We start from the raw sequence: 27,407 nt of genomic DNA on the forward strand, positions 1-27,407 counted from the left end.
CATCCTCTGCCTCTCTTAACATAATCAAAACTACAAGGACGGAGAATATGTAATGCTATTTTCTGATTCAGAAAAAGCCTGAGCCGGGTTAGTTAGCAGCCCTTCAGAAAGTATCACTTCATGGTGCTTCTCCTCTCAGTAGCCTTTAGCAGTTCGTGCGAACCTGAACTCTTCCAGATTCTATTCTTGGATTCAGCTTCACCGCCGTCTGTCAAAAAGAATGAATAAGACACCTCAGCTGTTGCGTTTTTACCATTTGCACAGAGGTGGCCATAATGAAATCACCTGCGCAACCTCTATGAATTCGTCATTTGATGTCACTGCGATTTGAATCAGACATTTACTGCTCTGATACATGAGCAGGTGTCGTTATTCTCAGGCTTTAAAGTGTAATGTAGCATCCCCCCGGTGTCTAGCTCACTATGCCCTGATATATTTCTGTTTTGAGCATCTGTTGTCACTACAATCAACCATTAAACGGCCCTCGTGAAAGCTAACTCCAGTTATAAATGACCACAGATAAGGGCTCGCGCCGACCTCATGCTAATCCCAGTGAAGCTGTAATCCGCCGCTCCTCATGACCTATAGGTGCGCATTAGCCTCACACATACATTGTGTATTGTAAGGATTAAAACTGTGCATCATAATCACATTAAGCTTCAGCTAAGAGACGAGCCTAAATGTAAAATATGCAGCTCCAACATGACATTTTGCCCACAAATAAACAAACTCTCATCTCTAGGAATTTGATGTATATGCTGGAACATTCCCACCAGGTCACAACACTGGATGCTGTGTGATTTTATGACCTTATTGGAAACATTAAAAGGTTGAATCTGCTTCGCCGTGTGCCTCCTAAGTAAAGCAATTAGCCGAGTGAACATTACTTGACTCACAGCAAAGGAGATCATTCATTCACATTCGTTTTCAGAGTAGATTAGCATAAAATAAACACCCCGTAGTATAAAATGTTCTTTATTTTAATAGAATTTCCATCTGCCCGACCCTTCTGAAACAAGTATTTTAAGAGTTAATGAACACATTATCTTCAGAGCAGACCTTGACTGTGAAATTAATTAGACAACATAAAATCCTTAGGAGGCATTAAACTCCATTTTACTCATAAATATCGGGTATTGCTCAGCTGAAAGCTGGAAAATGGGTCACTTAAGGCAACAAATTAACAATGTCACCACTTTTAAGACGAACGGCGACGGTACATAACCTCGGGACTTGGACGGAGTGCTCGCGCTCGCTGTGCTGCCAAATAGATAAACAAATTAACAGCGTCATTTTGGATGATGGATTGTTAATCTGGCGATTTTCAGGGGTGCAGTTATGCACTCTAGAAAGCAGTTAAGCACTCTGTTTAAAAAATATTACACTGGATATTCAATCTGCTCTTCAGACTGTAATATGTTCAGAACCCACAGCCACCGAAAGCATTACTATTGTGCCATAGCGTAAATGTACAAGGAAGAATAAAATACAGAAAAAATATGTATAGCGCAACATGTCAATACATTTAAATGACAAACTTACTCCGTTGGCCGAGAGGAGCACACACTCTGGCTTTGTTTTTCTTGCTCAGTGTGTTAACATGCACACTTGACCGGTTCAGGTAATATTCCAGGTACTAGGACTGATCAACACGGTACATTTGAACACCAGCTGGCAGAATTCCTCGTCTCGGAGGACTAATGGAGATCCGAGCAGCTGTTTGAAGTTTCTCAGACGCGATTTCTTGAGGACAACGGTAGCAGAGTGCACAGAGAGAACTTCAAAACACAGTTTAATGATGTTGAAAGATAGTTGAAAGGCCACCGCTCAGCGACACACGACGGGTGGTGAAGCACACTTACGCTTCTGTCTCGAACCCACCGACTCACTACTAATGTTTTTAAATTTCAGGTGGGGGAAAAAGCATCTTTTTGTGGTAATTTCACAGCACTCTGAACATTACAACTCCAAATATGACCTTCAAATTTAGTCTCTGATTTCTCCATCTTTGTAATTTCATGACTTGTTTCTTGAGTCATTATTCTGTCAAAGTGCGACTGTGTGTTCTCTGTCTGTCTGAAAGTAAAAATACTTGTGTCGTACTTGTCAGTTGCTTGTTATGGGACAAAAGAAACCTGCTTTCGGCTTAGATTTTCTGGTGGCAGAACTTCAGCTCTCGTTGTGTCTTATTGTGCTTTGTACCTCCATCAAAACGAAACAAAAAAAGAAGCAGGAATGAGATCCAACATTCTCAGCCGATGCAAAGATTACACCTGAAAGTTAATCTCCGGCTGTAATCCATGTGCTTTGATCGGGTCACACACACTGTGTATCAGGTTGTGCGTGCATGTTAACATACTGATTGGCTATTGCCAATACAAATTTACAGAAATTTGAATATTTGAAATTCAACATTTGCTTTGAAAGATTCAGTCCCTGAAGTAAAAAAAAAAAAAAGAAAAGAAGAAGGGTATAGTGTCAAGATGCGTTTGCTGCTGTGCAATTTCTATCGCTCATAGACTGAGTACATATTTGAAGCGGGGACAGTATGCATCCCGACTGCAGTTTGTAAGCTTAAAACCTCGTATTTTTTTATGAGGTTCACATGATTTTCATGTTAAATTGCACCGGTGCCTCGGTCGGACTGGCCTCCTCCGCCTCCTCTTTACGTGGCACATATTCAACCTCTATACTCGACTTGGTGTTGTCTTTCCCTCTGCTCCAGAGGAATAATATTACAAGACAGAACAGGACCACTCCGAGGAAAGAGATAAATCCCATGGTGGTCGCAATGATGAGTGTCTTTACATCGAACGGGAACGGAACCGTGGCCCGGGTCACGTTAGCACCTTCGTCGCTCGGCTGGTTGGAAATGAAGGCGAATGTCTTGTTTGGCTGGTGGGGCCAGTTCGGGGAGTAGCTATGCACAAACAGATGAGCAGTTTTGGTGTCGTTTCCTGCTGCGTTACTCGCGATGCACAAGTAGGTGCCATTGTCCTGGATTTGGGCGTAACGCACCTCCAAGGTACCGTCAATAGACACAGACAGTCTCGAGCCCATAGTTTTGGTAGTGATGTAATCCTTCTTGGGGGAAAGCCACATGATCACCGGGATCGGATTGCCTTCAGCCTGGCAAGCGAAGTGAATCGTAGTTCCCTCGTCCACGTGGCTTTCCTGTACCTTGTAATCCACGATTTTCGATTTCTGGCAGGTGAAGGAGTCCGGAGGGAGGATGTCGGGGAAATCCTTGAACTCTTTTCCTTGTACGACCTCGGGTGAAGCGCACATGGGCTGCTGCCGGTTGAAGTTGAGCCTCCACCGCCGACGAAACACCCACAGCAGGCGGCAGTCGCAGGCCAGGGGGTTGTCATACAACGCCAGGGTCTCCAGGTTCCCCACCGAGTGGAAGACGGACTCCTCCAGGGTGCTCAAGCTGTTGCTGGATACGTTGAGCACTCGGAGGTGGTTGAGTCCACGGAAAGAGTAGGGCTCGATGGCGGCCAGCTTCCCGCCAGTCAAATGAAAAGCCTGGAGCTTCTGGAGATTGGACAGTCGGTTCCCTTCTACGGTGTGAATCGGATTGAAAGACAGATTGAGGAACCGAAGATGTCTTAGGTGGCTGATGGCTTGGTAGGGGATGACGGTGAGATTACAGTTTGTGACGGACAAAGACGTGAGGTTGAGTCCAAACAAGCATTTCGGGGTCATCGTATCCAGGGCAGGCATATGAGAAATCTCCAGCACTCGGAGCCGATACAGTCTCTTAAAGGAGTAATCCCTTATGACAGTGACGTTCAGATAGCGTAATCGGAGTGACAACAGGTTGTGCAGATGGCTAAGGGCGTCAGTGGGCACGGCGGCCAGATTGCATCCCTCAATGTTGAGGCTCTCGAGGTTGCTGAGGCCATGAAATGACCTGGGCGAGATGAACACCAGGTCGTTGTCGCCAACCTCCAAAGCCCTCAGATTGTACAGCTCCTGGAACATGTAGTCGAGCAGGATGACTATTTTATTCTCGCTAATATCCAGCTGGGTGAGGTTGGTGAGGCCCGTGAACACCCCCAGCTGGATGAGCTTCAGCTGGTTGCTGCGCAGACCAAGAGTCCGGAGGTTCATGAGGTTGCCGAACGCCCCGGGCTCGATGGAGGAAATTGTGTTTTCATTGAGCTGCAGTTCCTCCAGCTGAGGGTAGTTAATGAACTCCTCGGGCCCCAGGGTCTTCAGACGGTTCTTGCTGAGGTCCAGCAGCTTCGTCTCGGTGGGGATGCCCTCGGGGAGAGCAGCCAGCCTCCGTCGGTGGCACACGACCGAACGCTCCTGGCCGTTGCACTCGCATCTGGAGGGGCAACCGGTGGTGGATCCGGAGAGGACGGTGCCGAGCATCAGGATCAGGATGGGCTGCCAGCACGCCACCAAGTAGCTGTGCCCCCCTGCCTCCCCGGACACCATCCTACTGCTTACCTGTGGACACACGGAAAGAGAACCAGCTTTTAGTTTTTAATGGATTTCAGGAAGCAAAAGCTCTGACAGATACGGCTGCTTCCCAAGCATAAAAATAACAAGATCATTGACATGCCTTCCTGTAAAGATGAAATAAGTGTTAACAGCTCGATAGCAGCATCTGATACCAAAGAGTTTTCTCAAATTATCGGCACATTTTGGCTCCTTTCTCAAAGTAACCCACAATATGAGCCGAACACACTTCTGCGTCACGAAACCTTTGGAAAAATGCTTTGCAGAGTCTTGAGGAATCACAATTCTACTCATGTTTTTTTTTTTCTACAAAGATTTAAGCTGCCTCCTCCCTCTCTCTCCTTGCATAAAATTTCATTATGGTGGCTTTCCTCACAAGTAATGGAATCAGCCAATCAATAAAAGGGCTTGGTCGCGCAGTGTAACCACCCCGCTGTGCTTCTGACTCCTGAGTGTTGCTGAAAAACGATTACCGCCAAATATCAGCGACACGTCCTCTCCGCTCGTACGGACCGGTTTTTAATTAGCAGCCAAAAAATGCCACGCCGCGTCCTTCAGTGGCTTCCCACCCAAAAAAAACAAACATTTGCAAACTTAACACATCCCGTGCCACGGCTGAGCTGTTGACCTTGCAGTGATACGAAACAGATTGCTGCCAAGTGTTGATAGATGGAGGGAGGGAGATTGTCAGAGGACTTTAAACCCCTTATTTGATTTTGACTCAGGGGCACTTTAACTTGGTAAAACCTTCAAGCTCTACTTCTCACGTCAATCATGCAGTTGAAGCCACGGCTGTATCTGTGGGACGCACACTTAGAAGAGCCTCGTGAAAAGTGATTTTGCAATTTATTTTTATTGAGCATCACCACTATTTTGCTTACACGGACTTGATCGATGCTTTATTTATCTGAGCCAAGAAAAACATCTAAATACCTATAAAGTGAAGCAGCATGAGCGATAAATGTGCAGTTTATCTGCATTATGTGAAATAGCAAAGAACAAACAGTGATGTATAGAAAATCTAAATTTAATTTTGCAAAGGGAAACTCCATTATGAGAGGTTAATACAGTCTCTGTCCAAATATTCATCATGTTGTCATAATACGTGGGAGCTGAATAGACACTGCAGATCCTTTCCATAAGCCGTTCACCACAAAACGTTCCAGTAAGAGCGCTTCAGATGATCAGTGTAGTGCTTTTTAGAACCTATTTGGCTGTCTACCATGCTGTTGTAGCTCTGCACAAAAAAAACAACACAAAAATTCAACTTGATAGTGGAGATTAGAATGATTCTGTTTTCATTGCGGCGGTACAAATTGCACACTCTCAGTGAATTAAAGTCACAGCGGCCGAGGCGGCTCGGATCGCCGTCTGAGCTCCTCCGATGGAACAATAATTGCAGCTTCCATTTTCACTTCCACCGGAGCTGCTAATTTCAGCTGGCTGCGCATGTCAGATTCTTTGGGAGTGAGTCCAGCCTGTACGGGGCTATTGTTGGAGGCATCCTGACAGAGTGAGAGTGCCGGTGACCTCCCACTCCTATCCTAATTACATGCATTTACAAACGGACAGAGTGTCGGCTTCTCGGACGTGGCGGTGAAATGTTTTCTAAAGTGGACAAACTACGCTTCGGTGCGTTTACATCGTGTAGCTGAACTTGTGGTGGAACATATTCAGTGCAGAGAGCTGGTGACATGATCATCTGTTTAACACAGAATACGATTTTATCAAAGCAGGGACGAGGAAGAGGCCCGCTGATGTCACCGCTAATCGAAGACAATCACATGCAAAGTCTTATTTTTTTCCTCTTTAGCAGCGTTTCATGCATGATTTATGATTCAGAGTGTAGTAACAGCAGGCCGACTATCTGTGTAATCTGGCCTTCCAGTCCATATCTGCTCACTGTATCATCACTCTGCTTTGACCTTGAGCTGAAATTCTGAAAACAAAACAAGTTCCTCGGCTGCAAAACACACTTTGCAGCTTTTACATGATGGACTGAGCTTTAGCATGCTGTTCTGAGGTTATTTTATCCGATGATCTATTGCATTCTCTGTCCCCACCCTGATTCTTTCCCTTCCTCTTTCTCCACAGCGTTGTGCAGGGGAATAATACGAGTGGACAAGCCTTTTCTCTCTGCCCTTTTCTGACTGCTTGCATTTTCTCTGCAGACCTCTCACCCTGTCATAGTCTTCTCTCAAAAGCATGTCTGGGCTCACCATTAGTCTCTTGTTGCCTTGAATTGCTGCATCTCCTCTCCCCTGTGGCGCTGCGAGGCGTCATACGTGGGGGAACCAAGAGGAAAGGTGTGCGCCGCTAATGGGTCACCGAATGTCTGCAAGCAGCATGCAGACGAATGAGCTCCCATGCATCAGTGCATAGGTGCCCTGCAGCTGTTTTTTTTTAGCTATTGTTAAGTACTTTCAGTGTGCAGCGTGACGTTGGAAACACTTTTAGGCTATTTGCATTGCAGGGGTAATTGGGCGTTTTGAAAACAAAAATTATTAAGCACTTTTGTGCATACAGGAGGCAGGCAAAATACTGTAAATAAATAATGTAAAACCAACCGAATTCAACCTGCAAGCTGTATTTGTTGCAAACCAATTAGCGATATTTATTATTTTCCCATAATTTGCACGCTGGTTAGAACTTCTGACTGCTGTCTTGAATTTTCAGTGCAGCTTTGATAATGTTTCATTTTGTTTTTACTGTTTTTTCTTCTGAGCGGTGCTGCTTATTGATCCATTTTTGCATCATATCATATCATATGTCCTCTTGTCTTAACCCTGTATTGTACTTGGGGGCATTAAATCTTCAGTATTTAGCAAAGTGTAAAAGCTCAGTTTGTTGTTTATTCTGCAGTACACATTAAAAGAAAGGCATCTTCTTTATTCAAACATACTGTATACAGTGCACAATTTCTCTCCCACGTTTCAAGCAGCATTACTTGCTTTTACTTTTGTTTATGACAGCATTGTAGTCACTAGACTCCTTTCACAGCTTTAGTTTTCTCCAGTGCACTGTGTGCTCATTAGCACACCTCTTATAGGCTACATAGCTTGTTGTTCAGTGGCAAACACATCCCACAACTTTGATTATCCTGCAGCTGTTTAGAGAATCGCGGAGATGAAACAAAAAGGAAGCTACAGCCGAAAAAGAAGGAGTAAAGTGAAGGACTTCAAAGATGGAGATTCTGTGCTTCCTACAGAATGAGAGTCTATTTGTGGCGGGAGCTGATGGCAAGGAAAGGCGGGGGTGAATGTTTGATGGAAGGAGGCACAACAACGCTTGTTTAAATTTCTCAAAATATTAAATAATCTATAGGCTGCTGCATTGCGCATATTTTAATTGCCAAGTGCTTTGTGGTAAATAAAAAACAACTGAATGTGTTGTAGGTCCAGCAGGATGTTAATGTGGGATGTGAGCAGCTCTCTCTGGGCTTTGCATGTGAGAAGTTACCAGCAAGTGGTCGCAGCCACAGTGAAACGCATGGTTGTAAAGGTTGTAAAGTTGCTCTAGTCTGTCGTAACATCTGTAGATGTGTCCAGATTTCACTATCAGTTATTCAGCCATGCTCGCTGCCCCAGAAAACGGCATAAAAGTTCATGTAATGCTCCGACAGCATCTCTGTGCCTCTTTTTGTTGAGTTGGTTAAGACAGTAAATGTTAGTTAGCATGCTATAATAACAACGCTTAGCCCAGGAACCAGGGATGTTAATGATTCATCAGTCCAACTAACATGCATGTTGGAAAATTAGCTTCCAGATTAGCTGTAGTACCTGGTTGTCCCACCAGGTGGTCACTGAGACTCCAGCCAGTTCATGTTTACAAAGCAGAGAGCATTGTGGGAGTTTAGCTAATAAGGTGCAACCATGAAAAAACTTCTTGTGATGCTAAATAGCTACCAGTTAGCGCAGTTGATGAACCTGGCAACCTAAAATGTGCTATCTTAGCTCTGGGTTGCAGCCAAGGCATGTATTGATATTCATGGATTGATGGTTTGACAATTAGAATAGAGTAGATTAGAATAGAAAAGAATACAATACAATAACTTTATTGTCATCATACATGGCGTGACGAAAATATAAATAGCTACCACTGGACACAACAACAAGCAGTAAGTAATAAAATATCAACATTAAATAATAAAATCAAATTACTGGTTGATAAGACTGCAGATTATTGGTTCAAAAAGTTTGTGCTAGTTGGGAACCTCAAATCTGATTAACTTCTTAGATTAAACTCGAGTAAGACAACTAAATCCCAGGAAAACCGGGTCAAATCTAAGCAGAAATAAGAGTAAAAAACAGTAGATGTAGGTGGATATAAACAAATACACAGAGGGAAGGCTGTTGAAAAGTAAACAAAAAGACGACTGGACAAATCTGTGAACCTAAAAACCGTCTCATGGTGCTGCCATCTTTGTGTTCATGTGTTTTTCAGTAGCTAAAGGCATTCTGAAGGGTGTTGTTGTAGGCTTGGATGATAAAATGACATTGTTTTCATCAGTTCAATAACTGCTCATAAAAATATTAAATAGTTCTGCTGAGATCCATTGATCGCAAACCGCAATGAAAAAACTGAACTAATTTCAGCTCAAAGCTCACTTTTGTGAACAATCTCCTTGTGCGCTGGAGCTCATATAGCTTCATAATGGAGCCCTTCAACCATGGCTGCTTGCAGGTCTCCCGAGGCATGCTAGTCTGTGATCACCTGGAGCTCTGATCACACCAGCAGATCTCCCCTAGTGGAGGCTGCAGCCAACAGGGACCAATGTTTCTCCCTCCTCAGTGTCCCCCATCACCTCCCATCTAAGTGATTTACTCCTGCAGCCTGAACCGAGGATACACATGCATGTTAAGTCATTCATAAATCTCTATTTATGTTGTGTAAATGTGTGTCATGAAAATTATTACCTCCATGTCTTCAAAATAAACCTTTTTTCTCCCCTGGCCTTTATTAAAAATGGTCAATAGTTGTTGGTAATAAACATTTTATCGTCACAGACTTGTCAACTCAACCGCCCAGCCCTACTTCAATGCATCAGTTCAGGACGGATCTGTGTTAGGCTTTTCATGACGCTAACCATTCGTGCACTCACTGGATTTTTTATTCAGGTATTCAACCAGCCATCTTCTCTGCAGGGAAAACCCAGCAGCAGTCCCATGCATATTTAGATTCAGGATGTGCACAGAGAGGAGGGGCTGTTCAGACGGGTTCATCGTCGGTGTGTTTGTGAGAGGGCAGCTCCACGATGAAACCAGATTTTACCCGTTTTAAATCATCCAAGAACAAGAAAAGAAAATCAATGTGTGGTGGTTAATTGATGAAGCTGATATTGTGGCAGGCCGTGACAAATAAATCAGCAAATGGGAAACGCTGAGATTGCTTCCATTGTGTTTGAGTGACAAATTTAAAGCAAACATTTAAAAGTCAGGAAGCAAACAAACAAGAAAACATTGTGGGCTGCATCGAAAGTGAAGTGTTTGTGGGAGATAATGAAGACAAGTCTTTTTAGAATATCTTGAGACTGCAACACCAGCCATGTCTTTTATTATATCAGTGAATTTTCTGAAAGAATCAACATGACTGGTTTGGAAATGTTTAAAAAAAAGGAAGCCAAATATCTAGCTAGTGCAGAGGTTGACATGTCCTAGCTTAACATACTAACAGAAACAACATTCCAAATGTGCAATAACCTGCAATAATGCTGGAGTAAACCCTGGCTGGGTGATCACAGAGGCTTGAAAACTGTATTGCAGCGAGGTTTGCCAGCTAATCAGCAGCCTCCAGAAGAACGAGCAGCCAGATATGAGAAATCCCATGAAAACAAATCCTCCACGGAAGTCAGAGTTAAAGGTAGCAAGCCCTGCAAAACCTAAAGCGAAACTCCAGGCGCTGGCGGTCCACCATGCCAGGATCAAATGCTCAGCGAAGGACAAAATGGTTCAGTGCATGGGAACTACCCCTGTTGAGATGCAGAGAGGAGACACACCTGCATGGGGTCAGAGCACCCTCCATCTTTCTCTTTCTGACAGAAGTATCCGCTTGCCTCTCGGGCGCTCGGCCAGAAAGGCGGAGACTTTTTGCCTCAGAAGTTACCGCATTGAAGATACCCACACCCGGGCTTATTTTTGGAAGCAGATACTGTCAGGAGGACTCAGGATAATGGTAGCGATCATTGGGGAGGGCAAGCTAAAAAATGTACAGAGGCTTTCCTTTGAAGCGAAAATTAAAGTGTTTGACCATGTTTAATTGCCTGTGTCAGTTTTTATGTCTACGGTAAAGCACAATAGATCCTCACGCTGTGTTTCTCTGATAGCCCAGTTCAAAAGAAAAGGATCGATTGAGGTTCCAAAGAAAAGCAAGTTACCGCGGAACTACTCGGAACACTTCACGCTGGGGATGTTAGTCATTAATTGATTTATTGCCATTAATAATTTAATCAATACAGCAGAAGACAGTAAAAATATTGTATTTGTTGAACACTGCACTGACTCCCACTATAAACAGTTTATTTTGTCATTTTTAGTGGATTGTGGATGTTTAGCTGGCAGCGGGCACCATGACAGAGGCTCCTGTGGTAGTTAATGACCTCCGGACAGTGCTCACATATTGTAGATGCACTGAAATCTACTGGGAAAGCATTTCTATAGTCGCATTGGTGGACAATATTCAAATATGAATGGTTTAGTGTGGCTTATTTCCATGGGGAGAAAGCTACATAAGTAGATTTAATGAATATTAAACCATAACAATACCCAATATCAGTCAAGAAAACTCTTTATAATTTGCAACCACACCTCATATCCCATGATGCAACATAATAAGGGATCAGAAGGCCAATAATTGCAGAGCTGCAAAGCTTTACAACAGTATCAGCAGGATTTGGTGTGTCGTTTCGTTAAAATATTGACAGGGGTGTGCATGTATATGAAATACTGTAGATTAGCTGTAGTATTTGTTTGCAGCTTTTGCTGTTTAATGTGATGAAAGACTGCATTTCATTTACTTTGTTGAACACTGCAGTCAGACTACAGAAAGTTTGTTTTGGATTGTGGAGGTTTAGCTAGCAATGGGCACCATGACAGAGACTCCTGTGGTAGTTAATGACCTCAGAATAAAGCTCGTATATTGCAGATGCATGGCTTTTTTAGTCACTTTTGTGAATAATATCCAAACATGAATGCTTCATTTGGTTTATTGCCATGCAGAGAAACATTCAAGTAGATTTAATGAATAATAAATCTAAACAATACCCAATACAGTCAAGAAAAGTCATTAAAGTTTACATCCCTACTTCATATCCCATAATGCATAATAATAAGGGAACAGAAGGCCAATAATTACAAAGTTGCAAAGCTTTATAACAGCATCAGCAGCATTTGGATCATTGTTTGGTTAAAATAATTTAACCAATACACCAGAAGACAGGGGACATGCATGTCAGTAGAATGAATGGACATTAGCTGTATTTGGAGCATTGTTTTTATTGAATCTAGCCTTCTGCAGTATTTCTGCAAATTTATTTTTGTGAGGCTCTTTAAGAGGCAGTTTACAGCAGCTTAAGAGAGGTATTAGATTATGATATATTGCAGGTAACATTATATTGGCACAAAATAAGGCCAGGTTTTAGACTGACCAGTATACCAGTATCATAGGTGTACCAGAATTGACTTTTTCGGTTTTGAAACACAGCTTAATAGATACACGAATGACTTCAGGCTCAGCAGCAAACCAATAAAGCAAACAAATCTAGCCTGAAGTCCTGATAGACACCGAAGCTCTCATACTTATGCTGAACAGTTTTGGATTTGACAGGCGGCGCTGTAGATGAATGGCCTCGAAGATGGCAAAAGACATGAAGCGATCATGGCGGCCTGTTCTGAACCAGCAGCCGTGGTTAATGGAAGAGAAAATAACCCTGTCTAGTAGGCTTTTCCATTTGACTCCGTCCATCTCAACACTGAATTTATCCAGTTATCAGGAATCATGGCTCGTGGTGGTCAAGCAGGTTATGAGCTTCTATACATAATACTTATGCAATTTAACCGTTAGTGTCAGGTTTTTTTTCCAATTTGCAATCATTTTTCTCCAGTTTGTAGCAGAACAAAGCAGTAATTGATGTCGGCTTTTAGCATTGAGCGCTTCAGTCCATTGAAGCGCTCACCTTGATGATGCACGTGTGCTTTTGAAAAGGAACTGTTGGTGCTTTACTACTGCAGTCGTATGCCCTCTCATGTTGAGACTGCTGACGGCGTGCACACCTCCACAGGACCAGCGCTGTGTTCAAAGGCCCCCTAAGGGCGCCGGCCAATAGCAAGTCAGTCGGAACTGCATCGTCCTTAACATGTTCATCCTCTGAGCCGCTGGTCTGGAAATAATCTGCCTCCAGATCAGAAGGCTCCTGTCGTCACGTAAGTGGTCGGCGTGTTCGAAACTAATCTAATCATCTCCGATAGGGCTTCTGAAACAATCCAATGAACTTTTTTTTTTTTTGGTGCAAAACATCCATCAAATCCTTTCAACATTTACATTTAACATTTCCAGACACAGCTTAGTCACTATTTTCCATATTGTCAGTCAACGTTGTGGTGATTGAGGCTGATTTCTGTGCAATTAGGCGTTGCTGTTTTTAGTTGTAGGTTAGCGGCAGAAAAAACGTAACAAAAGGGAAATTCAAAGCAGTCGGAGTTCTGAGCCGACACCTACATGTCACGCCCTGAAGAAGACTCCCGCTGAAGCATGTGGGTGTCAGCCACGCTCGAATAAAAGCTTGTTTACTGCACGCATATGCTCTCACTGATTTCTCTTAACCTGAAGGTTGGTGTCGATCTGAATGCTTATGACGCCAACGGTGCTGGATTTGTCCTTTAAAACATGACCATGAAGCATCGCCCAAGATGCTGCAATCCAAGACGTAAAGACTGAAAGCGGGCTGTTCCCAAACACCCACTGAACAACAAATGGAACTCGTAACTCTCCCATTATGTTTAATTTAGGTTTACGGAACAGGGGAACATTACAACATTAGAATTAAAATATGACTACTTAGATGAGTCATTCCAGAATTGGAGGAGATTTTACGACGCACCCATCAAATTTCAAATAATCCATCTAGAAAATATCAAAACACGCAGTTGTTGTGTAAATGTAATTGTCCTGAGACCAAATCTAAAAAATGTATTTTTAAAAATACCAAATAAGCCCAGAGTTCCCCCTAAAATGCCATTTTTCTCTTGTTCCACCCTCCTAATTGAATTTCAGATAAAACAGTTGAAATTATATTGAAATCTGTCTTTTTTTGGAATTGTTTTTTTCACTGATGTCTCTTGTAGTTGTGGGAACATTGTTTTTAATCAATATAATATTTTAAATAACAACTATGCATGCAACGTGTGTCCCACAACGAGCACGCTGCACTGTTAGCATAACCTTTTTAGCTTTTTTCAGAACATTGTCAGCCTTGATTGGATGTCTCACTCTACCTCATATTATCAGGATCACACTAATTCTTTTTTCTTTCCTGTTTTCCATCAGTCAGTTTGTCCTCTTGGTCAGCAGTAACAGCTAGCTAAATATCTAGCTTCAATTCCTGAGAACAAGCTAGCATTAGCATGGATTAGCATCCCTGTTACTGTGATTAGAGTAGGGTTAGCAAACAACACAGAAAACATGGAATAAAAATGCTACCACTGATGTGTAATCTGAGCCAATCAAGCCTTTGATGGTTTATTGCCTATTATTGATCAATATGGAGCAGAAAACTGTAAAAGAGAAGGAATATTTTTCCAAAATTTTGAAGCCCAAATGTCCTCCAATTCCGGAATGATCCAAATAGACTACCGTTGAAAAATTTGGGTTTACTTATAAATGCCCTTATTTATGAAAGAAAAGCAGATAACTTTAAATTCATCTTAAATGCAGTCTAGACATTGTTAATGAGGTAAATGTGGTAAAAATGGCTGGTTTTTAGTGGAATATCTCCATAGGGGTACAGAGGAACATTTGAAGAGTTCATTTGCAAAAACAGGTCATTCCATTTCATAAAAAACTCATTTTTTTATTGTTTATTTGAGATAATAATAATAATAATAATAATGACACTAATAATTCATTTTTTCTCTATTTTGTCATGTATTTTTCTACTGAGTCAAATCCACTCAACGTCAGTTTGATTGATATTATCTCAAGTAAACAATTAAAAAAAGTTTTCTGAAAATGTATCAAAACGGAGTTATCTGTTTTTGCAAATGAACTCTTCATTTCCAGCAACCATCACTCCTGTGTTCTAATGCTACATTGTGTTAGCTAATGGTGTTGAAAGGCTAACTGATGATCAGAAACCCTTGTGCAGTTATGTTAGCACATGGATAAAAGTGTGAGTTTTCATGGAAAACATGAAACTGCCTGGGTGACCCCAAACCATTCAGCAGCAGTGTAGATGCATACTTTACTCATCCCCTTGGGGAAATTCAAGTTACCCGAGTTGGAGTTAGCTGGCTCAAGAAAACCTAAAACCTGCATTTGAAGCTGATGACGTGGTTGTCAACTTTCTTTGTTCGTTTGTTTTTTATCTTCAGACTCTCGAGTTTGTTGCATCATCTTCCTCCCATAATGAACCGACTGCATGCTGTCGACTCCAGTCAAGAGGAACAGATTGGTGTAATGGAAAGCTATAAAGACTATGAAAATTAATTACGATAAGAAGCGCTGTTACCACAGATGATGCAAGTTAATGTTTTTATTTTTCCACGTTTATTTCCAACACGACAGCTGCGCATTAGAGCTCTGAAATGTCAACTCCATTCAATTAAACACGAAACTCGAGACTTGCATTTAGCTCCGACACGTAATGACGAATACATTGAAATCACTCTGGTTCTTGGCCGAATCAAAGTGAAATTGAATATTCTCTGTGATAAATGCCAATAGACTAATAATAGACTCAACTGTCTTCTATCAGCAGAGCAGAACGGACTGAGCAGCTAATCAGGACCAAACATAACACATTCATGCACTTTCTGCCCCACTAACTGAAGACAGGTCGGTTCCTGTGGCGAAGCAATGCTGAAGGTTTAGTTGTCCTGCTGCAACTACATGGCTTTGTTCAGTGGACTTAGTTAAATATAGCTCCCACAGCTGGGAATCTGACGGTCAGGAGAAGACCTGGTGAAGTGGTGACATTACCATGGAGATTACCATGCCAAGCAAAATGACATGACATATGTTGGGAATCTGCACTGTAGCTATAAATAAAACTAAGTTGAATTGAATCTAGCAGGTTAAAACAGAGCCACATAAAAATGACGGATAACTGTGGTTTTAGGCTCTAACTACGTTGTTTACCGCTAAAATAGAATCAATATTAGTGCCGTCAAAAGCTATATAGCCCCAAAACAGCTAATTTCAACTTTTTTATTTGTTTCTTGATGTATAAAGCTCTATTTTTGAGTTAGATTGTTGTGAATTTGTCTGGCAGTTTTCTGTTTTCCATTTTGTGGACGTGTTGATGGTAAACTACATGCGTTAGATTGGCTCAGATGTCCAGATTTCAATGTGCAACCGTCATTTAAGGAGCAAATGCAGAATGTAGGTTCATCATTATGTGACAGTCGGCATTGGTTTGTCTGTCTGTCTGTCTGTCTGTCTGTTAGCAACATTACTCAAAAACAGATTAACTGATTTGGATGAAATTTTCAGCCAAGGTCAGAAATGACACAAGAACTAATTGATTAGATTTTGGCAGTGATGCAGCTTATAGTCTGGATCCACAGATTTGTTAAAGATGTATATATCACTGCAAGATAGCGGCATGTAACCATGACAACAAGTGAACACGACATCAGCTGCCTGCTGACGATCACATGATCACATGATCTACTACAAATCCACTGCTGCTTATTGGGACTTCTGCATCGGAAATGATACAAGGAACAATTGATTAAATTGTGAGGGTGTTCCCGAGTTTCACCCGTTCCCACCGCCCGCTACATATTTAGGTCACGTGATTCGGTATCCGTACATAACGTAAACATGCATAACACACGCCTGTGCTCAGCGCAAGGTCATGTTGTTTGTGGGTACATCTGTATTAACCCTTTGATGTACACTGTTGGTCAGGAGATGCCTATTTTCCATTGCATTTGAGTCACTTTAGTTAAATGGACACATTCTCTGTTGCTGTGATTTCTTATCATCAATAACTAATAAACAAATGCTGCATTTCTGGCAACGCCGTATGGGGGAATGAACAGCCTTGGTGGAGTATTGCGCTCTCTGAGTGCTTTTCTTCTCTATCAAATGGTTAAAAACGTTAATCTACGCCTTTAAAACGTGCGAGATTTGGGTATTTTTTATCTGAAACCTCAAAGTTGGATTAATTTGCTTATATTGAAGGTCTACAGTCAATGTTATTGCAATGAACCAACACTGCAAACACAGTTTTGACTCTTGAAAACACTTCTAGGTTTGTGTTAAAAGTAAGCCCGCATTAAACAGCCGACAGATCCAGAAACTCGAACTGAGGCCTGAGTAAAACCATAGCTCAAGAGCCTTCAAGTACCGCGGTGTTCCTGTGAGTAATGTGAGCCAATAGAGCATGGCCTAAGGCCGAGCCGCGCTTACTGACTCATTCACTATGCATTTGGATTTGACACTTACATTCCTCTGGACTCTTTTCCTGGTCGTGTGAGAAATGGTCCAGTAATTGCTTTCATTTTAGAGCCGGTGTGGCCTTTTATGTCGCGGCTCTCTTTGGGTCGCCATACGTCCGACAGTCTCCACCAGGCGCTAGATTCTCCAGCTCCCGCTCTGCTGCTTCACACTGGTCAGGTAGCGTACAAACAGTGTGTGGGAACTTCAGAGTCTTTTGAGCTGGGAGCTGCTGCCCACGGCTTCATATAGGGGGTCGGTGGGAGCCCGAGGGAGCCAAGCAGACAGGCTGCTGAACCGAAACAATTAACCGGAAGAGACTGGAAGCGGCACAGAGCTGCAGATTTGCTCTCTATTTTTTTCTTCTTGCAGATGTGGAAAATATTACCTAATGGAGAATGAATTTGCAACCCAAAGACATTTCTTCTAATGCTTTTTGTATTTATTTAGTTAGCAGATGGGCAATCTGTCTTTTAGACCATTCTAATTGTTCATTCCCCTTTGGCCCAGCAGACCGATAATTGTATTCCACTGACGTCTAATTAAAGACATCTCGCTGAGATATTTACATCCTGTTGGAGTCAGAATCGACACTATCAGTCAGACTGGCGTTAAAGCAGCTGAACCCTGCAGCATGCCTAACCTTTCCTACAGTATTACCATGCAGATCGGCGTCTTGGCCCGCTGATTGTCTAAGAGTACGACTACAAAAGAGGTCCTTTCTTCATTAACACCCATTCATCCTGAAAGTCAAGTAGGATAAGCTGGAAATTACACAAACCTTTATCCCCGACTCGCCATCGGGGAATATGAGATGTTTTGGGCTGAAATTGAAAAGAAAGGGCTAAATGCCATGCTAAAGGCAATTCCACCTTGGACAAGCCTCTTACAGCCGTCATAGAAGGAACAATGAGAGATTTTCTCACTTGGGAAATCACCAGTGGTTACAGTGCAAACATGAAGGTGGAATGCCGTGGCATTTTTTAGCTGCTCATACAATGAAACTTAAGCTATTCAGGTTTCGAGTAGCGCGTTCGGATTCCCTCCTCAGAGTTCCTGACCTCTGTTTCTTTGAAAGGAAGCTTCTGCCTTCATGTTGAAAATGGGGCGTAAAGATTCCATAGGCTTAATTGCTTACTCGCCTGGTCCTCCGAGCTTTGAGGATACAGAGCAATAACTCACTGTGTCCTTTCTTTACAGTGCAGAAAGCAGACCAGCGGGTTCACAAAAGAAGGGGAGGGACGGATGAATGAGGAAAGATGCTCTCTGCGAGTTTTGCGCCGTGATCAGATCCGTTTTCTGTTATTTGGTGCCGGAGCTGGGAACCTCCCCAGGTGCATGGCGATGAGGCAGCCTCGGCCCTCCGTCCCACTAGCCCCCCGACTGCCTCATGTTTTGCATGAAGCTGTTATTATTAAATTTAAATGAGGAAGGCTGCAGCAGAGCAGCAGGGCTGTGACCTTCGGAATACATTTGTAGAACGCAAATTTGAGTATCCTGTGACGGATCTTCCTCCGTTTGTCACCTCTCCATCCAGCAGACGCCGAGCAAACACCGCATCTGGCAGCCGTTTCCTCTTCAAAGTAGATGATGTTACCCATCATGCAGCGGCATTTCCATTCAAGACAGATCCGGTTTCAGAGGACGCATGAATACAAACACCCTGAATATTCTCCAGCTAGTTGTCTCCTTTCTGGGCCATCACAAACGAACTGTTGTGTGCAGGAGTGCCCTGATTTTAGCTGTAAATAAAATGGGCTATTATTAGACGCCAATATAAAAAAGCGGTGGCCATACAGAGGCTTCAAATGAAAGTGGCATTATTCAGTCAGTGTCGTTCTCACTCTCACACGGCAGCGAACTCCGGAACAAATCGAGCCATTATCACAATACGAGGCCACATGTGGCTTGAATTTCCCCGCAAATATTGCCGGTTGTTCTTTCCTCCGACGGACGATTCGTCAGCCTTGCTTCATTTGAAATGGAAAGAAACTTAAATCCTGCTTTAAAAAAAACATTACTTCGGCTTTCATGATCCCCATTTGATCTTACCGGGAGGAAAATTGGGTATTTTTCAGTATTATGTAGACTAGTACATCACAGAATATATTAAGCATGTGACAGCGTGGAACAAAGCGCTGTAAAATAAAAAAGAAGCGTGCTTTGATTGTGTCTGGCTCCTTTATGCTTTGTTTGGGATGGCATTCGCTCAGGTATAATAACGTATAGTGCTGTAAATTGGCTCTTTAAAGTCACCAATCTTCCTGAACTCGCTCTCTAACCTTTTATTTAGCCAGAAATTGTGTATTTACACCGCTAATGTGAAGCTGCGAATGAGAAATAATGCAGACCAGATAATGAATTTGTATTGACATAATGAGGAAAATGTTTGCAGGTATTTAGCAAGCTGCAAAAATGTTGATACTGGGCTCACTGACGCCATATTTATTTATTTTCCCACTGAAATATACAAGCTCATAATACAGTATCTGCTCATTGGGACTTTTTATTACAAAAAAGATCAATTTATTCGGTTTGTTATGCCACATAAAGTCAGAAATGTCTTCACTGATGCTACAATCTTCTCTTTGTTGCCTAAATTCAATCAAAAACCGAGCTGTGGATGCAAACCCTGGTCTGTGGAGTCGACGTGCGACACTTTGTACGCCCGGCCATCCGCCCCGACAACCTCCCCGTGACTCCAGATAAAGGTCACGCCTCATTCGCTCAGTGAAACATTGCCTGGGAAAGTAATCCGGCTGGCAATTACTTGTGGCACTACAAAATAAATGTGAAAATGATTAATAGGGAAGCACATCCAGGACGCGGCGTTCCTTTTTCTTTCTTTTTTTTCCCCTCTGAGATCTCACGGTTAAGTTTTCACTCCACTCTGGTTGGTGATATTTCTCATTTCAAGAGCGCTGTATCTATCAAAGACGCGAGCACACTTGGAGCTTGAATCCTACAGAATCCATGACCTCGCACACATCAAATAAACTCTCACAGAAAGGTTCAACGTATCAGATTTTTTCGCGAGAAGTTGTGCTGCTATGGACCCGAGCGAGCTTTAGAGGCTTACAGGTACAAATGTCCTGATTTGCCGTGGCTTTTCAGACTAAAAGCATCTCAATTCATGTCTGGAATTTTACTCTGATATACAGCTGTCATTTTTTTTAACAAACAAGTGCGTGTATGCTGAAAATAATCAGCTGAGTCTCATCCTAAACGAGTCATAGTTGAGTCGTGACTCTTAATGGATTCTCACTGATCAATACATCGTCTTCTCAGGACATATAATTTCTGGAAATGATCTGCAAAATGGATGCCACCTTATGCTCCTGCATGTAAAGCGTCAATATTCTTATGTATCGTGTATTTCTTCTGATTGCTTCATATTAATTAACTCCCAGAGAATCTTCCCCCGGCTGCAGATCTCCTCCACGTCGTTAATGGTCTTTTAGTATGTTATTAGTTATTCTTTCAGTGTTGGTTTCGCAGCCTTCGTGTTGTCGAGTTTCACAGCTCCTCATCAGTCTGGTTTAAAGCTGCAACAGGCAGCTGCTTCTCAGCAAAAAGCTCTGATGAAGCCACTGGCTCGGCGGAGGGGTGCTGACCCGGCCAGAAAGCGTACAAAAATTGAAGACAAAACATGATTCAAAGCCGGTTTTCTTTATTTCAGCTCTCCCACCGTGGGCTCTGCGTGCAAGGCCAACAAAAGCAAAGCTCCAGTAAAATGGCAGCTGGCAGGGCAGTGTTACCTCCACAAAACACCTCCAGCTGGGAGGTTTATGCTGTTGTTTCCAGCAGGATTTCAGCTGTGTAAAGAAGCGCCGTGTCTTTCTGGAGGTACAACGCCAAGACTTCCTTCCACCAGTGTCCTCTACTGTCGCACCTGCCAACGGTGGCTGTGTTTTAGCTGTGATTTTGGACGCTTAGCTCCCGTCCCACTGTGCTCCACTGATTCGTCACGCTGCCACTTTGTTTGCAGACATCAGATTCTGTTAAAAAACACAACAATTTCTATATCAATGCAGCGACGGGCGCCTCTCTTTGGTCCTGTTTCGTCGTCGTCAGCTCCCGCTGTCTTTCTTCAAGTGCGTTTTGGCAAGCAAAGCTGACACATGCAGGCGCCTCCAATCAACAGCGACAGCTTATGTTACATATATAGATTTCATTTTTCTCATTGCATGAAACAAAATTTAGATTCCATCGAACGAATTGTGCAATAAATTATCGCCAGCCCACACCCAGCAGCACAGGACAGATGGATAAAGGTGGGCAACCGTAAAGAAGAATTTAGCAGCTAAAGAGCCAAATACTACTAAAACAGAGTCAAAATTAAGGAATATTACATTTATATTTTTATAAATATGACTTAAATTGAAGGTTATTGTTGCTTTGTGGCTGCTGAAGCACGACTAGATGCTTCATTTTGTGTGTAAGTTCAAATATTAGGAAGCAGATAAACAACTTTAGACAGCAAAGTTGCTTTACTTTCTACATATTTATGTGATTATTTATCCTTTAATCTGTTTAAACTTTATGCTCCTCTATAATAAAGTAGTTATTCTTAGCTCTAAATGTCAAAAACAGTCTACTCAGCAGAGTTAATTTTGGCACCAGATGTTGAGTTTAGTTTTCAGCTTTTGATGATAATTTCACTTTTAAAGCACAAAATCTTGAGACATGTTTGCCTAGAGTTTGTCAGTGGCGTATTAGCCTAATTTTTTGTTTTACATCTTACATTTTTGCATATTGTTACCATGGTTACAGGCGTTATTCAGTGTTTATATGCTGTTGTGATACAATTAAAGGATTCTTCTTAGTTGGTCCAGTTAAAGGTGCAGTTTGCAATTCTCCAGAAAGATTGTTCACATGTAGACAGCTAGCATTTTCCAGATTTGTTGAGCATTTGTTGCTCTGACTGCCTCTTTTACCCCCCAAAGGGTGGCTAACTGAACCGGGAAAAGATGTTAGCTAAATTTGACAAAAGTGTATTGGACTCACAAACTCTGACCTGCTTTATTTTAGCTAGCATTGCTTCAGCCACTAGAGGGCAGCAACATGTGTTCATTACTCCACCAAGGAACGGCTGAGCCAAGTGATGATCGGCATACGGTTGTCTTTCCGTCTGTTATTCCGTCTGTGCGCATCATTACTCAAAAACAGACCAACGGATTTGGATGAAATTCTCAGGGAAGGTCAGAAATGACACAAGGACCAGCTGATTAGATTCTGGCAGTGATGCGGCTTATAGTCTGAATCCACGGATTTGTTAAAGATTTCTGTGTCATTGCCAGATAGCGGCACGGCGTCACTGTAGCCATGACAACAAGTGAACACTACATCAGCTGCCTGCTGACGATCACATGATTGTGATCCTACTACAAATGCAGACTTATCGGGACTCATCCGTCGGAAATGATATGACGAACAACTGATTAAATTGTGGGGGTGTTTCTGAGTCCCATCAATTCCCGTTGCCTGCTACATATTTAGGTTGCGCAATTCAATATCCATAGGTAACAAACACATGCTTAACACACGCCTGTGCTCAGCGTAAGGTCATTTTTAATTAAAGATTTCATCCGATGATAGAACGATTGAGCAGCCTTGGCGTAGTACTGCGCTTCTCTTCTTAACACTGTGTTTGTTGTCTCTGTTTAGCTGGAGAAGAGATGCTAAATGGTTGGGTAACATCATACAGTTTCTTTAATGAGCTTGAGATGAATCACCACCACTCGTCCTGGAACTTGACGTGAAAGTTATCAGGCTAAAAATGACGTCAACACCACACGTGTTGCATTAGCAGCGTTAGCTAAGTGTTGTCTCAGCTGTTTACTTGCATTTTCTGATGATTGTAAAGAGTTTAATTCATAAGTCTCTTATTCTCAAGAAGCTGTAACGTCAGATAATGTAAGCACAGCAGGTTTAGTCGAGAAAAATGTACCAAACACGAGAATTTTTTGGCGGTGGAAGAAGCTTTCCGGTCAGGAAGCTGCAGCTTGTGGTTGCACAGATGCTACAGGTCACTGAATAAAACATGAAAACAGTGTCATCGTTTCAAAGCAAACAAAGAGAGGCCTCTTGAGCTGAGTTGTGTAATACTTCATATTTGCATCCTAGATATGTTACATTTCACACACATCTATTTTCAGTAAAACGCTTGCACTGTGTAGCCCTGTGAAGGTGCAAATAGATCAGGGTTGCTAACAAGTTGCCGCGTCTTCGTCCAGCGATAATTTGACAAAAGCATCAGTGATTGAGATTTGTTTAAAAAAATGTATTAAATAGTCTTAATGAATACACATTTAACATTCGCATCTTGTATAATCAAATCAGTGCTAATTCCTTGTGAACACAGGCTAATTAAACGGGTTATAAAACAGCAGCAGCAGTGCCGCTAAGCAGTCAGTACAGGTTGTGCCATTCCCAGCCTTCACACATGCTGGAATCCATACAGACATCCAAACCTCACAAACTAATATTTACAATATGTCATGTCGATTGCAGAAATGATTGCAATTCAGATTTCTTGGAGACGGTGAAATGACTCAGATGGTGCAATCAGAAATTCCCCTCATGAACATGCCTGGCTCATTTCACTTCACTGGATCTGTGTTGACTAGTTTGGAGCTGCAGACGTGCACACACAGTGACATGCATAAATAACTACCCCTCCAAAAACATTAAAAAAAAAACACGAGAGAGAGGGGGAGAGAGAGATTCCAATCAGCCATCATAACCTGATTACAGGGGCCCAATTAACAGCTTTGTAAAACCTGGACGTGATGAGCGGACCCTTCACTCGGAGCCTGTCGGGGGTCTGAAGCTTGCAGAGGTTGTTACTGCACTGTTCAGAAAGCAGAGAGGAAGAGTCCCCTCGTAGCCGTCTGCCTGCTGGAGCGTCGCAGCCATGATTATGAAGATGCAAATACGACGGGCAGCGGGAATTAAACTATGAGACATTGTTCATTTGGCCTGCATAAATAATCAAACTAAAGTCGCCCGCCCCCCATCCCCCACAGCCACCCTCTCCATCAACACTACCCCCATCCCTCCATCCGTCCATCTATCCGTCTAACCTGTGGCAAATCAGACACCTGCATCGGGTCCCTGACTGCCACTGGAAATGAGCAACCACACAAGGCTCCACTGGAAGTGTGGACGAGTTTTACTGGCGTTTGAAAGAACATGAATGTTAATGAGCAGATTAGGAGGCAGCAGCAAACCGCCCTGGCAAAACACAAAACACACACTCGTGCTGAGCTTCACACCTTCAGCTGTGATAGAAAAAGCCAGGACATAGGTGGTTTTTTTGTTGTTTATTTTTGTTTGTTTTTTTTGCAAGGGAAGCACGCAGACACATGAAAAAACCTCCACAGAAGACACGGATCGGTTTAAAAAACCACGTAAAAACATCCAAAGTACACGTAGTGTACGTTCAGATGTTACATGCTCTCATCATATGTGTGTGATCCCCTCAGTGCAAACACAGACTGCATAGCAGAAGAGCAGAAATGAAACCCTTCTGGATGACAAAGCACAAATAAGATCTGGAGCTGCTCTCCACAGTGAATAATTGCCCCTTCTTCACATCCCTTCCATTTGCCTGCGATGCACAGTTTTATTCCTGACATTAATTTGGTCCCCGGCGATCCCCTGGCCCCACCACTGCACCATAATAAATCTGATCCAATGACTCAGTGCTCAAAGCCCACCATAGAGACAGAGTACTTACCAGGACTGTCATGCAGAGAATTCTAATTCAGGCAGCTCCATGTTGCCAAGGAAATTCAAAATGCCTCCGAAAGCATGGAGACGGGGATGCGGGATTGGAGACGGGCTGGATTCAAACGGGAAACGGGGATTCTGCGTGCAGAGATGAGAATCCCTTGTCGGAGGGGCATTTGAGAGATGCCTCCGTCCTCTCCAGATGCGCTAAATCCGGCAGCACTGATAGGCTGACATGTAAACACACGGGCGGCTCTGCTGGCTCGCACACGCTCACATACATGCTGCACCTAGCAGAGAGGAGGCGAGAGGAAGAGGCAGGGAAGGAGGGGCGGCTGATGAGGGAGGTGGAAGGAGGAGCTGCAGTGCACTGGGAGGAAGAGAGGCTCGGAGCACAGGCGGGCGGCGAGGGGAGTTGAAAAGAAATGGAGAGAAATGTTCCCTGATTGCACTGGAAGCATCCCCGTTTGATATTTCCACTGTGGGGGCTTTTTTCTGTGGAATGCCTGGGATGATGTGCTTAGCCGGGTGGCGGTAAAGGAGGTTAGAGGAGGAGAAGGGATGGGAATATTGGGGTGGGGGGGATATTAAATAAATAATGAAAGAAGAGGGATGGAAATGAGCAAGTTTTAAATAGGAGGAGCAGAACCTAGAGGGAGCAAATGAAATCCAGCTTCCTGCAGTATGCAAACCTTCCGCCGCTTAACGACGGCGGCGGATAGGGACGGATAAGCGCTTCCTCTGTTTTGGAGATTTCTTGCCAGAGTTGAGGATTATCGCCACCCACAGTGCAAAGTGAGGCAATCATCACCCGAACTCACCTGTGCTGCGAGGAGTGGGGATTGGGGGCGAGAGGCACTGGCTTAACGGCGCTAATGGGTATAAGGGGCCGACACACACATGCCGGCGGTGCCAAGGAGGCTTCACAGACGGGGAGTGTTTACGGGAGATTAGAGGGCTGAGGATTTAGTGGAGTGGTGGTGGACATGAGGGGCTCCCGGTCACCGAATGAGACAAGCGCTCAGACATCTCTGTTTTGTTTTCGTTGGGGTTTGGATTCTAAATGCACTGGCTTCATCCTTTCTTTGAGAAGTTTCCACGTATACCTGCTGCACCAAAGTCCATCCTAGTGTTCTACTAAAACTATGAGACAAACATCAATGCACAAAGCTGAAAACATCACGTTAATGAATTACAAAAATGTTTAGTTTTCTGCATTTGATTCCACATTTCATTTTTATTCTCATTTCTCTCATTTTCTCCTGTGTTTGAGAACCTTCCATGTATACCTACTCCACCAAAATCCGCCCGAATGCTCTGCTAAATCTATGAGACAAACAGCAGCACGCAGAGCTGAAGACTAATTAATTAGAAGAAGACATCTATATGTAGTTTTCCGCATTTCATTTCACATTCAACTTCTTCAATGTTATCCTTACTTTGAGAAGTTTCCACGTATACCTACTGCACGAAAAAAAAACCTTACTGTTGTACTAAATCTACTAGGCACACAACAGTGCACAATCCAGGTTAATTAATAAGAAAATGGCATCTATATTTTGCTTTCTGCTTTCTACATTTCATTGTGACTTTGATTCTAATTGCTTTAATTTTATCTTTTCTTTGAGAAATTTCTTTGTGTACCTACTACACAAAAGTCCACCCAGTGTTGGACTAAATCTATTTTTGTTTTCTCCATATATGTTGTCATTTTTTGTAATTTCTTTAATCCTATCCTTTCCTTGAGAAGTTTCCACGTATACCTAATACACAAAAATCCACCCTATGTTGCACTAAATCTATGAGACAGACAGCAGTGCACAAAGCTGAAGACATCACGTTAATCGATGAATAAAAGACATCTGTATTTTGCTTTCTGCATTTGATTCCACATTTTGTTGTTAATTTAATTGTAATGTCTTTGATTCTCTTCTGTCTTTGAGAAGTTTCCACATACACTAACTGTTTGAATACCCCCCCCACTGTTGCTCTAAATCTGTGAGACAAACAGCAGAACACAGAGCAGAAGACAGCCGGCGGTGGCACATCTCTGCAATACAATAAAGCACACAGAGGGGAGAGAATTATTTAGACAGTTGGAAAAGGCGTCGCACTCCGCACCAATACAACATAAAAGAAATTTATGGCTCATTTTGCCAACTAGAAGCTAATCTAAAAGAAATGAGTTATGCCCCGTGTTAGAAATAAAACCAGATGAAAGGTAGCGCCGGAGAAGTCTGCATGACGTAAGGGATGGGAGCCCGCCGACACGAAGGAGGGCGAATTAATCTCATTTTTTACCTTTTGAATGCTAGTACGCCCACTATGGCCACTTAAAAAAAGATTGGACAGCTGATTCATGACATCTGCATTTAGGTTCAATGGCGCTATGAATTCTCGCCTCAGAGCAGAACCACGTCTTTCACAACCCGTGATTAGTGGCTGGATTTGGTCCCCAGACAGTTGAAAAGTATGAGTGTGCTTGTCTTATGCTGTTACAGAATTCAATCCCACTTGCATAGATATGAGATTCTAGAGGACCGGCC

At 42.8% G+C, this 27,407-nt stretch overlaps 1 protein-coding gene across 1 annotated transcript; it reads right to left on the reverse strand.

The window, feature by feature from the left end:
• Positions 1 to 959: 959 nt before the first annotated feature.
• lingo1b (leucine rich repeat and Ig domain containing 1b) lies at positions 960 to 25,219 on the reverse strand. Its single transcript, XM_022198279.2, has 2 exons — positions 24,869 to 25,219; positions 960 to 4,461 (listed from the first exon to the last, which is right to left on the reverse strand). The coding sequence occupies exons 1-2, from the start codon at positions 24,878 to 24,880 to the stop codon at positions 2,602 to 2,604; spliced, it is 1,872 nt and encodes a 623-aa protein (XP_022053971.1). The 5' UTR covers positions 24,881 to 25,219; the 3' UTR covers positions 960 to 2,601.
• Between the last annotated feature and the right edge of the window lie 2,188 nt (positions 25,220 to 27,407).

Source organism: Acanthochromis polyacanthus, chromosome 2 (assembly GCF_021347895.1).
Source record: "Acanthochromis polyacanthus isolate Apoly-LR-REF ecotype Palm Island chromosome 2, KAUST_Apoly_ChrSc, whole genome shotgun sequence".
NCBI lineage: Eukaryota > Metazoa > Chordata > Actinopteri > Pomacentridae > Acanthochromis > Acanthochromis polyacanthus.